Here is an 18123-nt window from a genome sequence, read left to right on the forward strand (position 1 = left end):
GGTCCTAGGGGCGCAGTGGTTCCGGGGCAGAGGCACCTGCAGGGGTAGGTGGGTGTGGTGGGTGGGGTTGACCCTGATCCCTGGGGGTGGGGAGGCTGGGGGGGTGCTTTGAGACCTGTCTGCCCCTGCCCCTCCGCCACAACTTGTGGCAACTTCCTGCGAAGTAAATCCGAGTTGTCGGTGACTGGAGACACTGAGAGGGGCCAGACGGGGGAGTCCACAGTCCCAGGGCTGCCTGGGTGGGACAGAGGGGCCCAGGGGCGTCTGGACCCCTCTGTCCTCCATGCAGCTGGGGGCGGCTCCCACACGCTGTGCCTGGGGAAGCGTGTGGCCGCTGGTGAGGAGCTGCAGCAGCCGGTCCGCCCCGCAGGGGCCCCGTGGGCGGGCTCCACTGCTCGCAGTGTCTCAGCTAAAGGGCTCCGGTGTGACCCCTGCAGGCTCTGGAATGTCGGGGAGTCTGCCCTCTGAAGGCCTTTATGAGGACATTGGAGCTGCTGCTGCGGGGGAGGAGGACGAGGCTGCTGGAGCGTCCGCGGCGCCGGAGGAGGAGGATGACGACGCGGCGGAGCCCGAGCCCGAGGAGGGCGCCGCGGAGGAGGGCGCGCCCCTGAGCGCCGCGGGTGTGCAGCTCTGCGTCGTGGCGTCCGTGGCGCTGTTCCTGCGCTGCTGCTGCTGCGCCCCGGGCGCCGCCCCCGCCAGCCCCTACATCTGAGAGCCGGAGAGCCCCGCGTGCGTGTGACTCACTCCCGCCGCAGCTTGGTGCCGGGCTCCCCCTTAGACTAGAATCTTCTCAGGGACAGACTCGCGGTGTAGGGAGGGGCCCTGGGCTGCTCTGTGGGTTTCCTCCGAGCGGCAGCCGCTGGAGGGGCTGAGCAGGCTTTGGGAGGAGGCGCTCCAGCAGCAGCCTGGCCCCTGCCCCGCCCTTGTCTCGCCCCCTGGCCTCCAGGTGAGCAGGAAGCCAGGGCCCAGGAGTCCTGGGTCTCTGAGGAATTGCTGAGGGTCCCCAACAGGTGTCTTTCTCTCTCAGTGCAGGCGGGGCTCTTCATAGCCTGGGCCTTCTCACACCTCAGGCTGGGAAGAAGACCCCAGTGGCCTGTGCCCCGGGGCGTGCTGACCACGAGCCGGCTCCAGGGGACATCAGCGAGACCAGGGCAAGGGAGAGGCCAGTGTGCCTGGGGCTTTCATCCTCCTTGTTTCTTAAAGAGTTTTATTAAATGTCTCATCCATAATTCATCTCAGTCACTCAGACGCCCACCACGGCCTGGGGTCTGTTTCTGGCCCCCTCTCTGCCTCGCCCTGATCTGGGGTGGGCTCCGAGGGTCTTCAGCTGTCATGTACGCTTGCCCTCAGGGTTCTCCTGAGTTTGTGTGTGTGTGTGTGTGTGTGTGTGTGTGCGCGCGTGCGCGCGCGCGGGGTCCCTGATGAACCAGCTCCGGGCCGCCCCTCCTTTCCTCTGCGGACGTTGCTTGGCCTGGCTCAGGTGTTGTGCCAGGGTCCCCAGCGTCCACGCATGTCCAGCCCTGATGCCCCCACCAAGCCCCTGTGGCCTCAGCCCCTTGACCACACCTTCTCTGGGAACCAGTTGCCCTGTGGCTTCTTCCCTGTGCGGGTCTGGTATCAGTTTGCAGATGACCGGGTCCCTCCCCCATGTGTAGACCTTTCTGGACTCCCACCTCCCACCTCAGCACCCTGGGAAGGACCAGGCTTACTTCTCCTGTGCTCCCTCCCCTGCAGGGCCTGTCCAGCCTGCCACTGGTTCCTGCCTGCCCTCCGTGTTTAGCTTCGGGGCCTGTCCAGCCTGCCACTGACTCCCGCCTGCCCTCTGTGTTTAGCTTCAGGGTCTGGCCAGCCTGCTACTGATTCCCGCCTGCCCTCTGTGTTTAGCTTCGGGGCCTGTCCAGCCTGCGGTGGCCGCCACTGGCGCTGGGCTCTTGGAGTGCCTCTCTCTGCTGCCACCCACCTCCTGGCCCTTCCCCTGTGCCCTACCCTTGGGCTGTAAGAGAGATGCTGCTGTGATCTCAGGGACTGTGGTGCTGGAGAACGTGAACTTGAAGGTCTCTCTCGGATGGGAGCCCTGATGAGGAAGGTGATCAGGCTGATGTCCAGAGGGCTGGGCAGAGCCTCGGGTGCAGTGAGGAGGGCAAGTCACCAGGCCCCAGGGCAGACCTCACAGAGCTTTGGGGGGCACACAGGGGAGTTTCCTGGGTGTCTGAGCCCACCTTGCTCCCCTGTGCATGTTCAAGGCCTGCCTGCTAGCCCGGAGAGCTGGCCGGCCTGGCTCAATGGTGCGCACTGGGCGTCCGGGGGCCCTGGGAGCGGGAGAAAAGGCCCCGGGTTGGAGGGAAGTGAGCTGGCAGGAAGTGGGGCGAGGCCTGAACAGAGTACGGGTGCCAGCCCAGCAGTCAGAGAGGGTGGGGACTTCAGGAGGGGTGCACCTGCCCCTTCTCCTGCCCCCGGCATTCTGGTTACACCCCCTTCAGAGCGGACTGTGAGCTCTTCCCCGCGGGCTCCCAGCCCTCTCAGTCCACCTGGGGTACTGATTAGGCAGGCACCTTGTGAGTAGAGCCCACTGGGGACCCCACTGAGGCTGCGGCAGGTCCATGCGTCCCTGAGGTCTGCGCTGGGGTGCGGCCCAGTGCACGGCGCAGGCTGTGGTTTGGGAGGCGCTGGGGCTGCTGCACAGAAGGGCCTGCTGACAGGTCCCTGACTTCTCTAGAAACCCCTCACCTTCTCCACACTCCTCTGACAGCCCAGGCTGCTCTCTGTAAAACTGGTTCTCTGGCAAATCTTTTGGAAAGTAACCTTTATTGGTCTTATTCTGCTTAGAACATAATGCACATTCAAAACTCACGTAAGGAAGAGAGAGAATGAAAAGCATGCGTTCTGTCACTCAGAAAAGAGTGCCTTAGCATCTCGGCTGACATCCACTGAGAACTTTCCAAAGATGCTGAGGCCTGAGCATGAGCAGCAGCAGCACGTGGCACCCGCTCTGTGCTCCTGTGTGTTTCCCACGAGAGTGCAGCTAGCGCGCTGCCGGGCCCGCGCTGCATGTCCAGTGGCTGCTGCTGTCCCTGCAGCTGCTCCTCTGCTGCCACACCTTGGCTGCTCCCCAAGGATACCACCCTCTGAGAGTCATGCTTTTAAGGGTTTGGATCAGACTGTCTGTTCATGGCACGCTGGAGCGTGGGCTCATTCTGCAGCATACCTGTGTGTGTGGGCAGAAGGCTGTGCCTCCCACGAGCCTGGCCCCTGGCTCCAGCCTGGCCTCCATGGGCCCCAGCTCTGCGGGAAGCCCAGCCTGGGTCCCACCACCGGCTCCACTCCACGTGTCTGGCTGGCGGATGCGCTGGGTAGACAGGGTGGGGCTCCCATCGAGCGGGAGGCTGCCTCCTGCACCTGAGGGCCGCACGCTGGCCTGTGCTTGGGCGGCTGCAGGGCCTGAGAGGCCAGGCTGGTGCTGTTCCCTCCCTGGCTGTGACCCTCCCTCCAGGGAGGGTGCCCTGCGGGCCCTGGGCTGGGAGGATGCCCTGTGAGGGCCCACTGGGGGTGCTGGCTCTGCCAAGCAGGGCCACCTGCGGGAAAGTGACCCCAGGCGTGTCAAAGGCGGGGCCCCAACTCCAGAGATCCCACCGAACATGGCCCTTGGATGTTCGTTTGTGCTGGCCTTTCACTTTGCTAATGTCGCTGATGCCATCAAAATACAGCAGAAAACCTGGGAAGGCTGAAGTTAAGGGCACAAAGTGGAATGGAGGAGGAAATTAGATTTTTAAGTTTTGAAAATCCTGGACAAGAAGCACCGTCCCGCCATCCACGAAGTTCCCGCGCGTTCTTGTCGGGAAGGCCTAGCCATCCATTGAGTCCCTGTCTCTGCTGCAGAGCCGGCCCCCCACCGCTGGGCGGGGGCGGGAAGCAGGGTGTCTGCCGGCGGCCACGCCCCCAGCTCCGCGGCCCGCGGGAGGCCTCGCTCACTGCTCCAGGGCGTGCGGTGCATGGGCCTCGCTCTGGGCTGCGCGCTGGGGCTATGGGGCCGCCGGGGCTGCCCGTGTGGATGCGTGAGCACCGCGCAGCCCAGGTGGGACGCGCCACTCTCCCAGCCGCGCCCCACTCCCGCCTGAGGCAGCCCCCAGGGCGGAAGCCCAGGAGCCCTGGGCTGTGGCCCTCCGCCCTCCGCCCTCCGCCTGTTATGATGACCCTACACACGGCACCTTGAGCCATATGCCCTCTCCGAAGGCCTGGCGGCACTTCCCCAGCTGCTTTTCACGCCCCAGCCCTCTAATCTGCAGCGCGGCGCTCCGCCCCCACCCCCAGGCCAACCCTACCGCCTGCCCTGTGGCTGAGCGAGGCTCGCCTCCGGCCCTCTGCGCTCTGGCGGGGAGCCCACTGAACCTCTGGAAGCCAGAGGGCAAGGGGCACGTTCCTGCCACGCTGCTGGGCACCTGGCTGGGGGAGCTCGATGCACCTGCCGGCGGCCTCTGTCCTGGGGTCCTGGGAGAGAGGGAAGGGCCTTTCTGCCCCAGTGCCCTGTTGCCTGCATGCCGAGCGGGCCCTCACGGCTGCGGGGCTCAGGTGAGGAAGGGGGTCTCCTGTGCTGCTGTGGAGGTGGGACTCTGGCCACCGGAGGACTGAGTGGTGGGCATCCCTGTACTGGCACCTTTGAGAGGCGCGGACGGGAAGACCTGTCTTGAAGGGTGGCTTGCACGCAGTGGAGGCGGGTGTCTTCTGCAGGAGGCTGGGGTGCCGCTCTGCGCTCCAGACATCCAGCCCCGACCTCTTTGGGGTCCCTGAGGGCCGAGTGCCTAAGGTCATGAACTGTAAGGAAACAGTCCAGCATCTTCAGCTACAGGTTCAATCTGAACTTTCTGGACCTGTGCAAGCTGCCTACAGACCCAGGTTCTGTGTTCAGGTAGGGAGTTCAGTCGCTCAGTTGTGTCTGACTCTTTGCAACCCCATGGACTGCAGCACGCCAGGCCTCCCTGTCCATCGCCAACTCCCGGGGTTCACTCAAACTCATGTCCATTGAGTCGGTGATGCCATCCAGCCATCTCATCCTGTGTCATCCCCTTCTCCTCCCACCTTCAATCTTTCCCAGCATCAGGGTCTTTTCTAGTGAGTCAGTTCTTTGCATCAGGTGGCCAAATTATTGGAGGTTCAGCTTCAACATCAGTCCTTCCAATGAATATTCAGGACTGATTTCCTTTAGGATGGACTGGTTGGCTCTCCTTGCAGTCCAAGGGACTCTAAAGAGTCTTCTCCAACACCACAGTTCAAAAGCATCAATTCTTCAGCACTCAGCTTTCTTTTATAGTCCAACTCTCATATCCATATATGAGTACTGGAAAAACCATAGCCTTGACTAGATGGACCTTTGTTGACAAAGTAATGTCTCTGCTTTTGAATATGCTGTCTAGGTTGGTCATAACTTTTCTTCCAAGGAGTAAAGTGAGTGAAGTCACTCAGTCATGTCCGACTCTTTGCAACCCCATGGACTGTAGCCTACCAGGCTCTGAGGAGCCTCTCAGTCCATGGAATTTTCCAGGCAAGAGTACTTGAGTGGGTTACCATTTCCTGCTCCGGGGGATCTTCCCAACCCAGGGATCGAACCCGGGTCTCCCACACTGCAGGCAGATGCTTTACTGTCTGAGCCTCCAGGGACGCCTTCAGTGCAGCCCCTTCCTCCAAGGAGCAAGTGTCTTTTAATTTCATGGCTGCAGTCACCATCTGCAGTGATTTTGGAGCCCCCCAAAATAAAGTCAGCCACTGTTTCCACTGTTTCTCCATCTATTTGCCATGAAATGATGGGACCGGATGCCATGAGCTTCGTTTTCTGAATGTTGAGCTTTAAGCCAACCTTTTCACTCTCCTCTTTCACTTTCATCAAGAGGCTCTTTAGTTCTTCACTTTCAGCCATAAGGGTGGTGTCATCTGCATATCTGAGGTTATTGATATTTCTCCTGGCAATCTTGATTCCAGCTTCTGGTTCATCTAGCCCAGAGTTTCTCATGATGTACTCTGCATATAAGTTAAATAAGCAGGGTGACAATATACAGCCTTGACGTACTCCTTTCCCTATTTGGAACCAATCTGTTGTTTCATGTTCGATTCTAACTGTTGCTTCCTGACCTGCATACAGATTTCTCAAGAGGCAGGTCAGGTGGTCTGGTATCCCCTTCTCTTGAAGAATTTTCGACAGTTTGTGGTGATCCACACAGTCAAAGGCTTTGGCATAGTCAATAAAGCAGAAATAGATGACTTTCTGGAACTCTCTTGCTTTTTCCATGAGCCAGCAGATGTTGGCAATTTGATCTCTGGTTCAATCAGTCTCATTAACATAGTTTAAGAGAACATTTGCATGAGTAAAACATACTGGTTTGTCAAGTCGGTTCTGAGTCTTAGGCAGAAAGGACGTGAAGACAGAATACATAGTTCACTGACACAGTTGAAGACAAACGTTTCCACAGGAAAAACGTGTTGGTCAGCTCAAGGTTTGAGAAAAGTCAAGTTCAGGTGGAACCAGGTGTTGTTATGGCAACAGAATTTTAAGAGAAACCTCTTTTTAAATTTGTATAGAGAAGGGAAAAAACCTAACATCAGTTTGTTTCCTCCTGCCACTTAAGAGAGAGAGAAAAAATGTCTGGCACTTGCAGCCTATTTCCTCCGTTCGGAGACACCTGGCCTTCCAGCCTTTACCCTGTCAACATCATTCAAGATGCTCCCATTCTTATTTTTCCTGTGCTTGATAAAATCTTCTCAGAGAAATGTTAATACGTTTCACTATGATTATATACTTTTCTTTTCCCTTGTATTTCTTCTTATGTTTGCTTTATGTGTCTTTGTTTCTTTGTTGTTAAGGCGTGTATGGTTTATGATGTCTATCTTCTTTGTGAATTGTACCTCTTATCATTAAAAATATTCATCTTTGTTTCATTTAAAATAAATTTAAGAAAAAAGAAAAAACACATCAAAGACTTAAATTTAAAAGTTAAATCATAAAACTCTTAGGGAGAACATAGGGGTAAGTCTCCATGACCTTGACTTACTGGATTCTTAGAAATGACACCCAAAGGAGAAACAGCCAAGAAAAAAGGTGTATCGAGTTTCATCAAAATTAAAACCTTTTATGCATCAAAGGACAATATCAAGAAAGTGAAAAGGCAACCTTTGGAATAGAAGAAAATATCTGAAAATTACGTGCCTAATAAGAGTCAAGTGTCCAGAAAAGGTAAAGAACTCTTACAACATGTCAGTGAAAAGAGAGAACCCCATTCCAAGTTAGGTGGGAGACCTGAATAGACATTTCGCCAAAGAAGATGTGCTGACGGGCAACAAGAACATGAAAATATGCTCACCGTCATCAGCCGGAGAGGAAATCTCAGGAGCGTCCACTGCACACCCACAACGGGGGCCGTCGTAAAAGCGTGTCAAAACCACGGAGACTCCACTGCACACCCACTGGGGGCTGTCGTAAAAGACACGGACACTGACAGGTGTTAGAAAGGAGATGGAGGAAACAGACAGAACAGGCTCCGTTTGAAAGCAGGACTCCATCTTGGGCCGGACTGTGGACTTTGAGCTCTATGCCCGGTATCTATGGAAACGACGTAGCAACTGGAAAACCAGGCCCCCGGAAGGAAGAGCCCCAGGGCTCCTACCTAGACTCTCGGTAGCCTAAAAGAATACCCTAATTATCTGTGTAACCGAATAGAATGATACACCCTATTAAGCCTGTTGGGGTGTGACCACAGGCCTATTGATAACTGTCCACTCTAGCTACCTGGGCTTAAGGCATAGAATCGCGGGTTAACTTAGATCGTATCTTTCTTTTCCTTTGTTCAGACTAGTTTCAGGGAATTTGGGGAGGTGGGTTTGGGCACGCACACTTAAGGCATATAAGGTTTTCACAAAATCTGGTTGGGGCCTTGGCTTAGAGTGTTAGGGGAAGCACCTGACTGACGCCGCCCACCCGCCGGCACCATAGCAACCATTTGCATGAGTTGTTTTATGACAGGAGGTCCTGGTGAGGAACACGGAACTAATAAGCCACCACCAACCAGAAGCGTTCGGGAAAGGTCTAAAGACACACCGCGCGTCCATCCAGTAATGAACTGCGCTCCACTGTCTGCGTCGTCCTCCTGAGTGAGTTTGTTTCCCGAAATGCGGGGCTACGACAACGTGAGCGGTGCAGCTGCTCTGGGAGGCAGTCTTCCAGCCTCAGAGGCCGCCTCAGGCCAGCCGTGACGGCCGTCACACTCCTGGGTGCACGCCCAGCAGAAGTGGAAATGCGTGTTCGTACAGTGACTTGGGCCCACAGCAGCGTTATTCGTAACACCCAGAAGTGGCCATTAACTGACAGTTGGGAGGGGGCCCATCCACCCAGTGGGATGCTGTTCAGCCGTGAAAGGAATACAGGCCGGGCGCACGTCACAGCAGGACGGTCCCTGAACACACGGAGCTCGACGACAGACGCAGAGAGCTGCGCGCCGCACGCCTCCATCTGGAGAGACAGACGGACTCGGCGAGTCGGGGCAGAGGCCAGGTGAGGCGCGGGGCTGCGAGCGAGGAGGGGGCTGGGGGGTGACGGCACGGGCTTCCGTTGGGGAATTAAATGGCGCTGGTGGTAGTGCAGCTTTGTGAATATCCTAGAAGCTTGCAGCTCACGGTTTCAGATGGCGAGTTCGCGGCACGCTAACTGATGACGGCGAGTTCACGGCACGCTAACTGTATCTTGGTAAACCGAATGCTGGGCTTCCCCAGTGCTCACTGCTAAAGAGTCCACCCTCAGTGCAGGAGACGCAGAAGATGGGGGTTCCATCCCTGGGTTGGGAAGATCCCCTGGAGGGGGGCATGGCAGCCCACTCCAGTATTCTTACCTGGAAAACCCTATGGACAGAGCCTGGCGGGCTACAGTCCGTGGGGTCGGAAAGAATCGGACACGACTGAAGTGACTGAACGAAGTGCGAACACAAATAATCTCATCTTTGAAAAATCCAGCCTCGTCTCAAAAGCAGCCTGTCTCTGGCGGCAGTTCGCCTCCGCTCCTTCAGTCCCTGGTCCACCTGCAGGTCTTCCCCCGTCACATCTGGTGGATGTGGGCAGTTTCACTTGCAAAAGGGCTCTTCCTGCCATGACCCTGGCCAGGGCCCCCGCCTGCCCTGCTAGACAGCCTCCCTGCAGTCTCTCCTCTGCCAGCCAGAGGGAGGGTCACACTGTTCATGCCCTCTCAGGCCCCCAGGCCTCCTGTCCCCCGGGTGGAGGTCAGTCGTCTCCGTGTGCCTTCTCCTGCCCCTGCCCTGCCCCAGCCCCAGGGCCCCGGCTGCTGCAGGACCAGGCAAGGTGCTCCCACCCCAGGGCCTTGACACCGGCTCCCTCTGCCCCAGAAGCTTTTCCCTATGACACGCTCCAGCTCCGTTCTTCAGGTCCTTATTCCCGAGTCTTCCCTGACCACTCAACTTAGGGTGGCAGCCTCCCTGGGTCTCCCAAAGCCCCTCCTCCCACTGGTCCAGTGCCCACTCCCAGCGTCCCCGCCCGGACGTGCGCTGTCTCCCCTCTGCCCTCACTGTCAGCCTGCCCCTGCCACCTTGGCAGCACCGCCCTCCTCCGCGGGGCACGGGGCCTCCACGGGGCCTGCCTTCTCGGCCTGTGCTGGTTTCCCCGCTTTGTCACGGCCTCGGGCTCAGCATTCCCGTCCCTTCACTCCCGGCACAGCAACACTCCTGCTTTCCCCTCCCGGCACTCAGCCGCCCGTACCGGGCAGGCCTCGAGCCACCTGGGCCGAGGAACGCCCACTTCAGGTAACTCACTGGGCACGGAGCTGCCTTTCTAGGTTGTTGCTTGGTGTTGTCCGGGGCACAGGGACCTCGCCCATCTGCACCCTAGTGGTGCCAAGCACGCAGGGCTGCACACCTCCCAGTGACCGGGGCAGCCCCCTGAGGCCTCTGCAGCCGCACCTTCTGCCCGGAGGCGTGCTTGTCCAGATGGAGGCACCGCCCAGGGCCACCTTCCTTGCACGTACAGGGTAACGGGGGTGTGCGGGCCCCTTGTGCTCACCCTCCAGGCTGCTCCCGCAGGTGAGTGTCTTGCTCCCACTCCAAGGGCAGCACAGATGGGCTGCCTTGGGAAGGGTGGGCCTTGCTTGGCCCTGGGTGTGGTTGGAACGGGCTTCCATGCCCTGTGCCAGGGGTCCAGCCTCAGTCCTGGCATTTGTGACTAATCATGGTTCTTGAAATGTTTCACGATGTAGAATGACTTAAAAATGCCGTTTGTTGGTAAGAATACCACCGTGGGTGCTTCGTCTGGGATCTCCTCCAACACGGTTCATCTCGCCACCTCCCCGGCGCCCCGCTTTGCCCGGTGCCCCCATGCACACCCTGCAACCCCCTAGAGGCTTCCAGCATCTGGTCCAAGGAGCTCGGAGCTCCCCTCCTCCTGCTGTGTGGGGCCCGGAGCTCCCCTCCTCCCGCTGTGCGGGGTCCCGGAGCCATGGAGGGTCCGTGAGGTGGGGAGGGGGTCGGGTTGAGCTTCGCTTCCCTCGGTTCCCAACCTTCCTCTCTTGGCCTCTCTGGTCTCCCAGGAGCCCTTCAGTCTTCCTTCTCTGAGTCTCAGGCTGATAGCCAGTCTCCTCTCATCTCAAGGAAGGTCCCTAAGGCCTCCGCAGTGCCAAGCGGTGGCCCCAGCCGGCTTTGCCCTGACCCCATGTCCTGACCTGGCTGACCCCCTGCCCTTCTCTGGGCTGGGACTGCGGGGGGATGCTCCTGTCCACAGAGGCCTCCTGCACAAGCTGTGTGTCCCAGCCCGATCTTCCGGCTGCGGCCTTGTTAGGAGACACGCGGGTGCCCCAGCACACCACCCGGGAGGGGCGGGCATTCCTCCAGCTGTTGGCACTGCCGGCCTCCCTCTCACCGGAGCCAGGGCGGGGCTGGCTCTCCCTCTGGCCTTGCTGCAGATGGGTTCTGGCCGCACGGCTGCCCTGGTCAGGCAGCAAACGCCTCGGGAGGGATTTTATCCTCTGAGTCAGGACAGGGACAGAGGGGATTCTGAATCCTCTCAAGTGTGCAAGTGATTGTGCACACGTGTGTGAGTGTGCACCTGCCATCTCTGGAGAGCTGGGTGAAGGAGTGTGAGCAGATTTTTGGTGACCTGGATGGGCAGGCAGGGAGGACGGGCCCTCCACCCTGGGGGCAGTGTAGACAGTGCTGTGTCCTGCTCTGGCCCCTTGCTGCTGGTCCCTTCCACACCTGAGGTCCCCGGATGCTCACCTACGTGCTCCCTCTCCCTGACCCTCGTCTGGGCCTGAGCACCATCCCGCAAGCCACCCCAGCCTGCCCTCATGAGGTCCCCGTGCTTCCCCAGCCCCCTTGAGCCATGTCCTGCCTTCTTCCAGGAGGATCAGGGACCATCAGTCCCTCCCCTCTCCTGCTAGGAAAGCCCTGGGAGGGAGGTCACAGTGGTCTGGTCCTCGCCTGCCCCGTGGTGGGCTCTCAGAGCCCTCTTGTCCTCTGAGGGTGGAGGTGGAAGCCTTGAGGTTTGGAGAGAAGGGCCTGGACGCTGCTTCAGAGGCCCCAGGCCCCAGGGATCCAGCTCGAGTCGGGGCAGATGCCCCGGGGCTCCTTCTGCGGCACCTTTATGATGAAGATGCAGGCATCGGGGGTGGGGCAGGAGGACCCCAGCACGGCCAGCCCGGAGGCCCCGAAACGGTCAGTGCCGCTGGGGGTGTTAGGACCTCACTCAGAACAGGTTTGTACTTGTCCCATGAAAGGACCTCGGGCCTCTGGGGGGCCTGTTCCTGGGCTCCTGGAAAGACCCCTCTGGTCTGGGGGCAGGGTCTGCACGGCGCTCCTTGACCGGAGCCTGCATCTCCCACAGGAGCAGCCTCTGAGGAGCAGCTGGCCGTCTTCCTTCACGTCGCGCGCTGCAATGGGATCCTGCTGCTCCGCCACCACGGACAGCTGGGCCCGCAGGCACAGACACCTGGGGCTTCCCGGAGGCCGCGGTGGTCTGCGGGGAGCTGGGCTGTGGGGCCCCCTTGGGTGCCCCCAGGGAGGTCCCGGGCCCTGAGATCATGGCTCAGCCCTGGCTGCACGGCCTGACCTCCCTCCAGGAGTGCGCTCTGGGTGCCTGGGGCCCTCGGCCCTGTCCGCACGACTGGCTGCCAGCCGTGATGTGCGTGGGTGCGGGCTGCCCCTGCCCGCATCCCCTCTGACGCTCGCACTGGGGCCTGTGCTGGACCTGGGAATAGGAGGTGACCCTGCAGTCCTGCTCCCAGCGGGCAGGGAAGGGGCCCCGGTGCCACGGTCGCGGGGACCACCAGCCCTGGGTGCGCAGCTATCAGAAGCACAGGAAGGGCCTGTGGCCTGGGGCCCAGGCTCAGGAGTTTCCCAGCCCTCTGAGCAGTGTCCATGTGGGCAGCTCGCATCTATGTGGCCTGCAGGCCAGTGACTTGAGAGTGGCAATGAGATTCCCGCTCCACAGGTCGGGGAGTCGGGGAGATGCTAGTCCAGCCTGGCTGGTGGAACGGCGCTCAGAGGCGCCCGGAGTTTCAGCAGGGAGCCGAGCCTGATATTCTCAGTGGGCGGGCGATTCTTGCCAGGCTCCTGACCCCTCGGGGAGTGGGAAGGCTGGGTCTTGGTTGAGTGGTGGTTACACGCGGACACATCTGCCTACACCCATCAAGCCGTAGGCTCAGAGTGTGTGCGTGGAGGAAGACCCGCACGGGGAGGTGGGTGGTTTGCATGCAGACTTGGCAACACTTCCAAGGAGGGTCAGTCAGGGCTGTGGGGTCAAGGATGGGGGTGGGAGTGCCGACTTTCAGAAAAGAGTAATAAGCAACAGGAAGTGGGTGTGGGTGCTGGATGAGGGGGGCTGCGGGGGCACGGGAGTGAGGGGGGGTCACAGCATGGGTGGTGGGGTTCTCTGTGCCCAAGCCTGAGGTGGCACTGGGGTTCTGGACAAGGCGGGGGTTGGGAGTGGCAAGTGGAGTTTATCGGGTGGGGGAGGGGAGCATCCTGCCCTCCTCTGGCAGAACGTTCGTGCAGGGCAGGGGTGGGTGCTGAAAGGCTGGTGCAGGATCTCGGAGGCAAAGCCAGGACTCCCGGGGACTGTTCTGGACACAGAGTGGAGGAGCCAGGCCGGGGGCCCTGGGAACTCGGCCGTGAGGAACGGGGAGGACCCAGTCCCCAGGGAGCAGGCAGGAACCCTGCAGCCTGAGCGATGAACCTGCAGGGCCGGGGACACGGCCGCCTTCCTTCTCTGACACTCCTCTGCAGGGGGTCTGGAGGTGGCGATAGAGCTGGTGGGTGGGAGTAGCCCCTGCGCTGGCGTCCCGGGGCTGGAGCACTCCAACCAGACACTAACTTCCTGCGACCCGCAGTCAGTCGAGGCTGGCACCGTCCTCTGCAAGGAGCTGGGGTGTGGCTCGATGCTCCAGGCCCCCAGACCCCCGCCAGAGACAGAAGGTCCCAGAAAGGGGCAGCAGTTTGTTGCCTGTGAGGGCTCTGAGCCGACCGTCCTGAACTGCAAGATCAACTGGGCAAACTTCAAGCCCTGTGTCTCAAATGGTGAGGTGATCTGCTCAGGTAAGAAGGCCGCTTCCCCCTCCTTTAGAGCCCTTGCGACCCTTTAGATCCGGTGTCCACGGCCTAACCCCAGTTGACCTGGGGCTGCCCATAACTTCTGAGGTTCTTGGTCTCTGTGTCCCCTTGTAGGGTCAGCTGGGTGACCTCTCGATGAAGAACTGGTGCCCAATGTTTCATGATTTTAGGAATGCTTCCTGGAGGCTGTGGGAGGAAGAGGACTCTCCCCAGAAATGCCACGGTCCTCCCCCTCGGATTAGGCCTTTCCAGGGTTCTCTAACAGAGGGAGCACTTTCCTCCGAGAGGCTCCTGAGCCATGTAAGTGGTCGCTCTCCTGCTGCACGCACACGCTTGAAGGCCTTGCCAGCAAGCAATCAGTGCAGGATGGAATTTTGAAAGTGCTAGTTTCGTTTCTAAAGGAAGAGCTGGATGGTTTAGGGTGCTGCTTTGGGAGGTGAGGTGGGGTGGGAGGAGGCTGGCTGGTGCCCAACCTTGACCTCAAGTGATGGCCCAGGTCAGCCCCAGTGACCTCAATAAAGAAAGGGGCGGGAGGGATGAGAAAGCATGCCCAGGCTCACTCACTGGGCACAGTGAGTGCTGGGGTGTGGCGGGTCTGTGCTCATGGCTCTTGGCATCCAGAGCCTCAGCCACGGGGGCAGCAAGAGTGGCTGCAGGGCAGCTGGCTGGCGCCTGTCTCGGCCCTTCTCTCCAGGAGGTGCAACCATGACCAGCGTTGTGGTGCTCAGGGATCACCGTCTCCGGGGGTCCACTGGGCCCTACGTGGGGAGAATCCGTCAGAACCTTTAGGGGATTTTTCAACACACCCCCGCATGAGTAGGGTGCAGCCAGCTTTGAGAATCTCTGGGCTAACTTCAACTGTAATTGGGGCTTATTGGAAACACACAAGACAGCTTCGGAGTTCAGTCAACTGCCTGAGCCAACAAAACAGCGCAGGGCTCGCTGGTCTGGATGGGATGAGAAGCTGGCAGCTCAGGGCCCATGCTCCTCGGGAGGCCTGCTGGGCGTCCCCGTCTCCGCCTGCTACCGCAGGCTCAGAGGCACTTGTCACCATGCAGTGCTCAGAGGCAGCCTGGCTGTGGGGGGAGGAACAGGAACACGGCCGTCCAGGAGGGGCAGGCACAACTGCTCTGTGGCCGCTGCAGACCACCGGTGTGGCCAGGCAGGGCCTCCAACGGCCCCGGGAAGTTGTGAGAGGGACTGGATGCAAGAAAAGACCACTGTGGGTGTGGGGAGCCGCTGGGGGGCCCGGGGTGGGAGGGAGTACCCGAGAACACGCGGAGGAGGGAAGGGAGGTGTGAACGCTCTGCGCCTCCGGGCACACGGAGGCCCGGCTGGCGGGTGGCGAGCACTCCTGTGCTGGGCGCCTGGAGGTGAGGCGTGGCCTGACCTGGGGCACCGTCTGTGACGCTGACCTGGACCTGGCCACTGCCCACGTGGTGTGCCAGGAGCTGCAGTGTGGTGTGGCCGTGTCCACACCCCAGGGCGCCCACTTTGGCCAGGGCTCGGGGCTCGTGTGGACCGAGGCCTTCCGCTGTGCGGGCAACGAGTCCCTGCTGTTCCACTGCCCTCGAGGGCCGGGGCACCGGTGTGGGCACGACCAGGATGCGGGGCTCAGGTGCTCAGGTGAGGCCGGGAGGGGGGCTCCGAGGCTGGGCCCTGCCCCCTCCCTGACAGCCCCCTCTGTGCTGCCCCCACCCTCTCAGGATGCAGCTGGCGCAGCTCCAGGGGGCCTCCTGCCAGGAGGTGAGCCCTTCCCCTTGAGGAAGAGCTGCTTCTGTGGGCGGCGGGCAGGAAGGAGAGGGAGCAGGCTTTGGGGACAGAGGGATGTGACCCCAAGGCCAGCACAGAGCCCTGCACACATGTGTCTGCTGGGCACTGCCGCTGAGGCGGGTGGGGAGCTGGCAGAGAAGGGGCCCCGGGAGCCCCACCCTGGGTGTGAAGGGAAGAAACAGCAGGGCCCTCGGTTGAGGGGGCGGGTGGAGCGACGCCGACACCCCCTCCCCCTGCAGAGTTCTGGCTGGTCAAGGGCAGCAGCGCCTGTGAGGGGCGCGTGGAGCTCCAGGTCCAGGGGGCCTGGGCGCCCCTCTGCGCCGCCCACTGGGACGTGGCAGACGCCACGGTCCTCTGCCACCAGCTCGACTGCGGGAGCGCGGTGGCCGCAGCCCCGGGGGCTCACTTTGGCGGCGGGGCCTCCGCTCTCTGGCCGGCCGAGGTGCACTGCGTGGGGCCGGAGCCGTGCCTGTGGAACTGCGCCCTGAGCGCCCTGGGGGCGCCCGCCTGTAGGCCCGGCGATGCGGCCGCCGCCTGCTCAGGTGGGTCAGCACGAGCGCGGCCGGAGGGGAGGCCGGGAGCGGACGGGGCTGCGCCGGGAGGCGGCGTCCTGGGCCCGGGCCGGGCCGGGTCCCGCCCGCCGGCCCCGCCGCCCTGCAGTGTCCCGCCCGCCGCCCCCAGGTCTCCCCGCCGCCCTGCGGCTGAGGGCGGACAGAGCCGCTGCGACGGCCGCGTGGAGCTGTCCCTGGACGGGGTGTGGGGCCGCGTCCTGGACGAGGCCTGGGACCCGCGCGGCGCGGCCGTCGTGTGCAGGCAGCTGGGCTGCGCAGCAGCGGAGCGAGCCTACGAGGCGGCGGCGCCCGCGCGCGGGGCGGTGCCGCTGGGGCTGAGCCGCGTGCGCTGTGCGGGCACCGAGCCCCGCCTGACGCGGTGCGGCGTGTCGGCGGCCCCGCTGGTGTCCGCGGGGGCGTCGCGGGACGCGGGCGTCTGTGCTCGGGTGAGTGCGGGCTCCGCCCCCAGGACCCCCTCCCGGGGCCCCGCGCCGCGCCCTGACTTGGCCTCTCCCTCCGCAGGGAGCCTCCAGGTGCGCCTGGCCGCGGGGCAGCGGGGCTGCGGGCACGCGCTCGGCGCCCCGGGGGCCGCGCACTTCGGCCCGGGGCCGGGCGCATCTGGACGGACGAGCTGGCCTGCGAGGGCCACGAGGCCGCGCTGTGGCGGTGCCCGTCGCGGGGCTGGGGCCGACACGACTGCGGCCGCAAGGAGGACGCCGGTGTCCTCTGCTCGGGTGGGTGCTGAGACCCGAGTGCCCTCCCAGGGCCGCTGGGTCTCCAGGGGTCTCGCTGTGTTGGTGCGTAATGTGATGGCCAGCGCTTTCCTGGGGTCGCCCGGAAACGCCCCGCGCTGTTCTGCCGGTTTGAGAACTGCACGCTTGACTCCGCAGGGCCCTCTCGCTGCCGGGATGCTGGCTGGCGCCCCTCCTTTGCCCCTGGGTGGGGGGCGGGCGGCAGGGCTCTGCTCGCTGTGGGGCGGCACGGGTGGGGGCCTTTCTCCGCTGCTGCCGGGAGCCGCCTCCCATTTGCACTTGAGGCTTCCTGTCTTGGAGTGCTGACTTTGATGCACATGGCAGTGTGCGGGACGGCTTCTTTCCGGAGTACTGTCGAGGCGTGGTAGGAAGATGCTTGCTCTTAGCCCATACATCCCTGAGGCTTTTTCTGTGCGTCTGGCCTGGGGGCGACATTCTCGGTGGCGGGGTTTGTCACGTGCTGGGGGCGTCTGCGCCTCCGTCCTCCTCTGGCATCTCCGGGAAACCCTTGGGAGGGGTGGGCACCCCGGGTGGCCTCCCGGCCTCTTCAGCTGGCTTTTGGTGCCCATCTGTGCTTTAGGAACGGTTTCTCCAGCTCCCCTGCGTGTCTTAGGTGACGGCTTCTACGTCAGCCATCGTTTCTCTTCAAGTCGCAGGCCTGTTGCTCTGGCTCGCCCGTCCTTGTCACTCATCTGGCGGGGGTCGGGGCTCTGCTCTTTCGTCCTGCTTCCCGGGAGAGGGCTCTAGGCGCTGTCCACTCCGCACTTTGCTCTGTGGGCACTCCTGGTCTTTCTGCCCTTGGAGGCAGGTTAGCTCCCACTGTGTTTCCAGCTCGAAGCTCTTCCTTCCTCTGGGCTCCTCAGCCAGCTGCTGGTGCTTGCTGGCGGGCAGGCCTCTGCAGGGGGCCCGGCTGTTGGCGGGGGTGGGGACTCTGCCGTCCCGATTCGGCCTGGCAGCAGCGGGGTCCCCAGGGGGGATCAGAGGCAGGCAGGCAGGTGCTCATGAGGCCCAGGCGTGGAGCGGGCACCGGTCACTCTCGCCCCGTGCACTTGGGTGGTGGAAGGTCAGAGGTCAGCCCAGATCCAGGGCTGGGAGTAGGCTTGGTGAGGGGGCAGGGACAGGCGGGGGTCTGAGTGGCCGCTGCTGTTCTGTGGCAGGTGTGATCCCTGCCGCTCGTTTTCTAAGCGTATTTCACTTCGTTACGGTCCCGTCAGATGCAGTTCGTGTCGCAGGTCCTCGGTTTATCCCCGTGTGTGTGTTTTTGAGGCATTACGGGCCCTTTTGACTTACTTTCAGAGGGCTGTGTCCTCCTCCACTATGTGGAAATATTACAGTCGGCTTAACACACCCCTCGTTCCTGGGCTTTCGCCGCTCCAGGGTGACAAGACACTACTTGGGCGCTGACCAGCCAGGGCCAGTGACAAACTCGGAGAGCGGGCTAATTCCCTTTTTGTTGTTGAATGT

General features: G+C 61.7%; 1 protein-coding gene across 1 annotated transcript in view; it reads left to right on the plus strand.

The window, feature by feature from the left end:
* Positions 1-18123, plus strand: part of SCART1 (scavenger receptor family member expressed on T cells 1) — a 49616-nt gene that overhangs the window by 24698 nt on the left and 6795 nt on the right. Inside the window, 15 exon segments of the mRNA XM_069567439.1 lie at positions 947-1010; positions 3877-4072; positions 4309-4566; positions 4754-4811; positions 9850-10005; positions 10052-10064; positions 11498-11643; positions 11860-11950; positions 12034-12164; positions 13260-13568; positions 14883-15214; positions 15598-15898; positions 16038-16061; positions 16064-16507; positions 16510-16641. Coding sequence (XP_069423540.1) covers positions 947-1010; positions 3877-4072; positions 4309-4566; positions 4754-4811; positions 9850-10005; positions 10052-10064; positions 11498-11643; positions 11860-11950; positions 12034-12164; positions 13260-13568; positions 14883-15214; positions 15598-15898; positions 16038-16061; positions 16064-16507; positions 16510-16641 — 2655 coding nt within the window.

Source organism: Ovis canadensis, chromosome 22 (genome assembly GCF_042477335.2).
Source record: "Ovis canadensis isolate MfBH-ARS-UI-01 breed Bighorn chromosome 22, ARS-UI_OviCan_v2, whole genome shotgun sequence".
Lineage (NCBI taxonomy): Eukaryota > Metazoa > Chordata > Mammalia > Artiodactyla > Bovidae > Ovis > Ovis canadensis.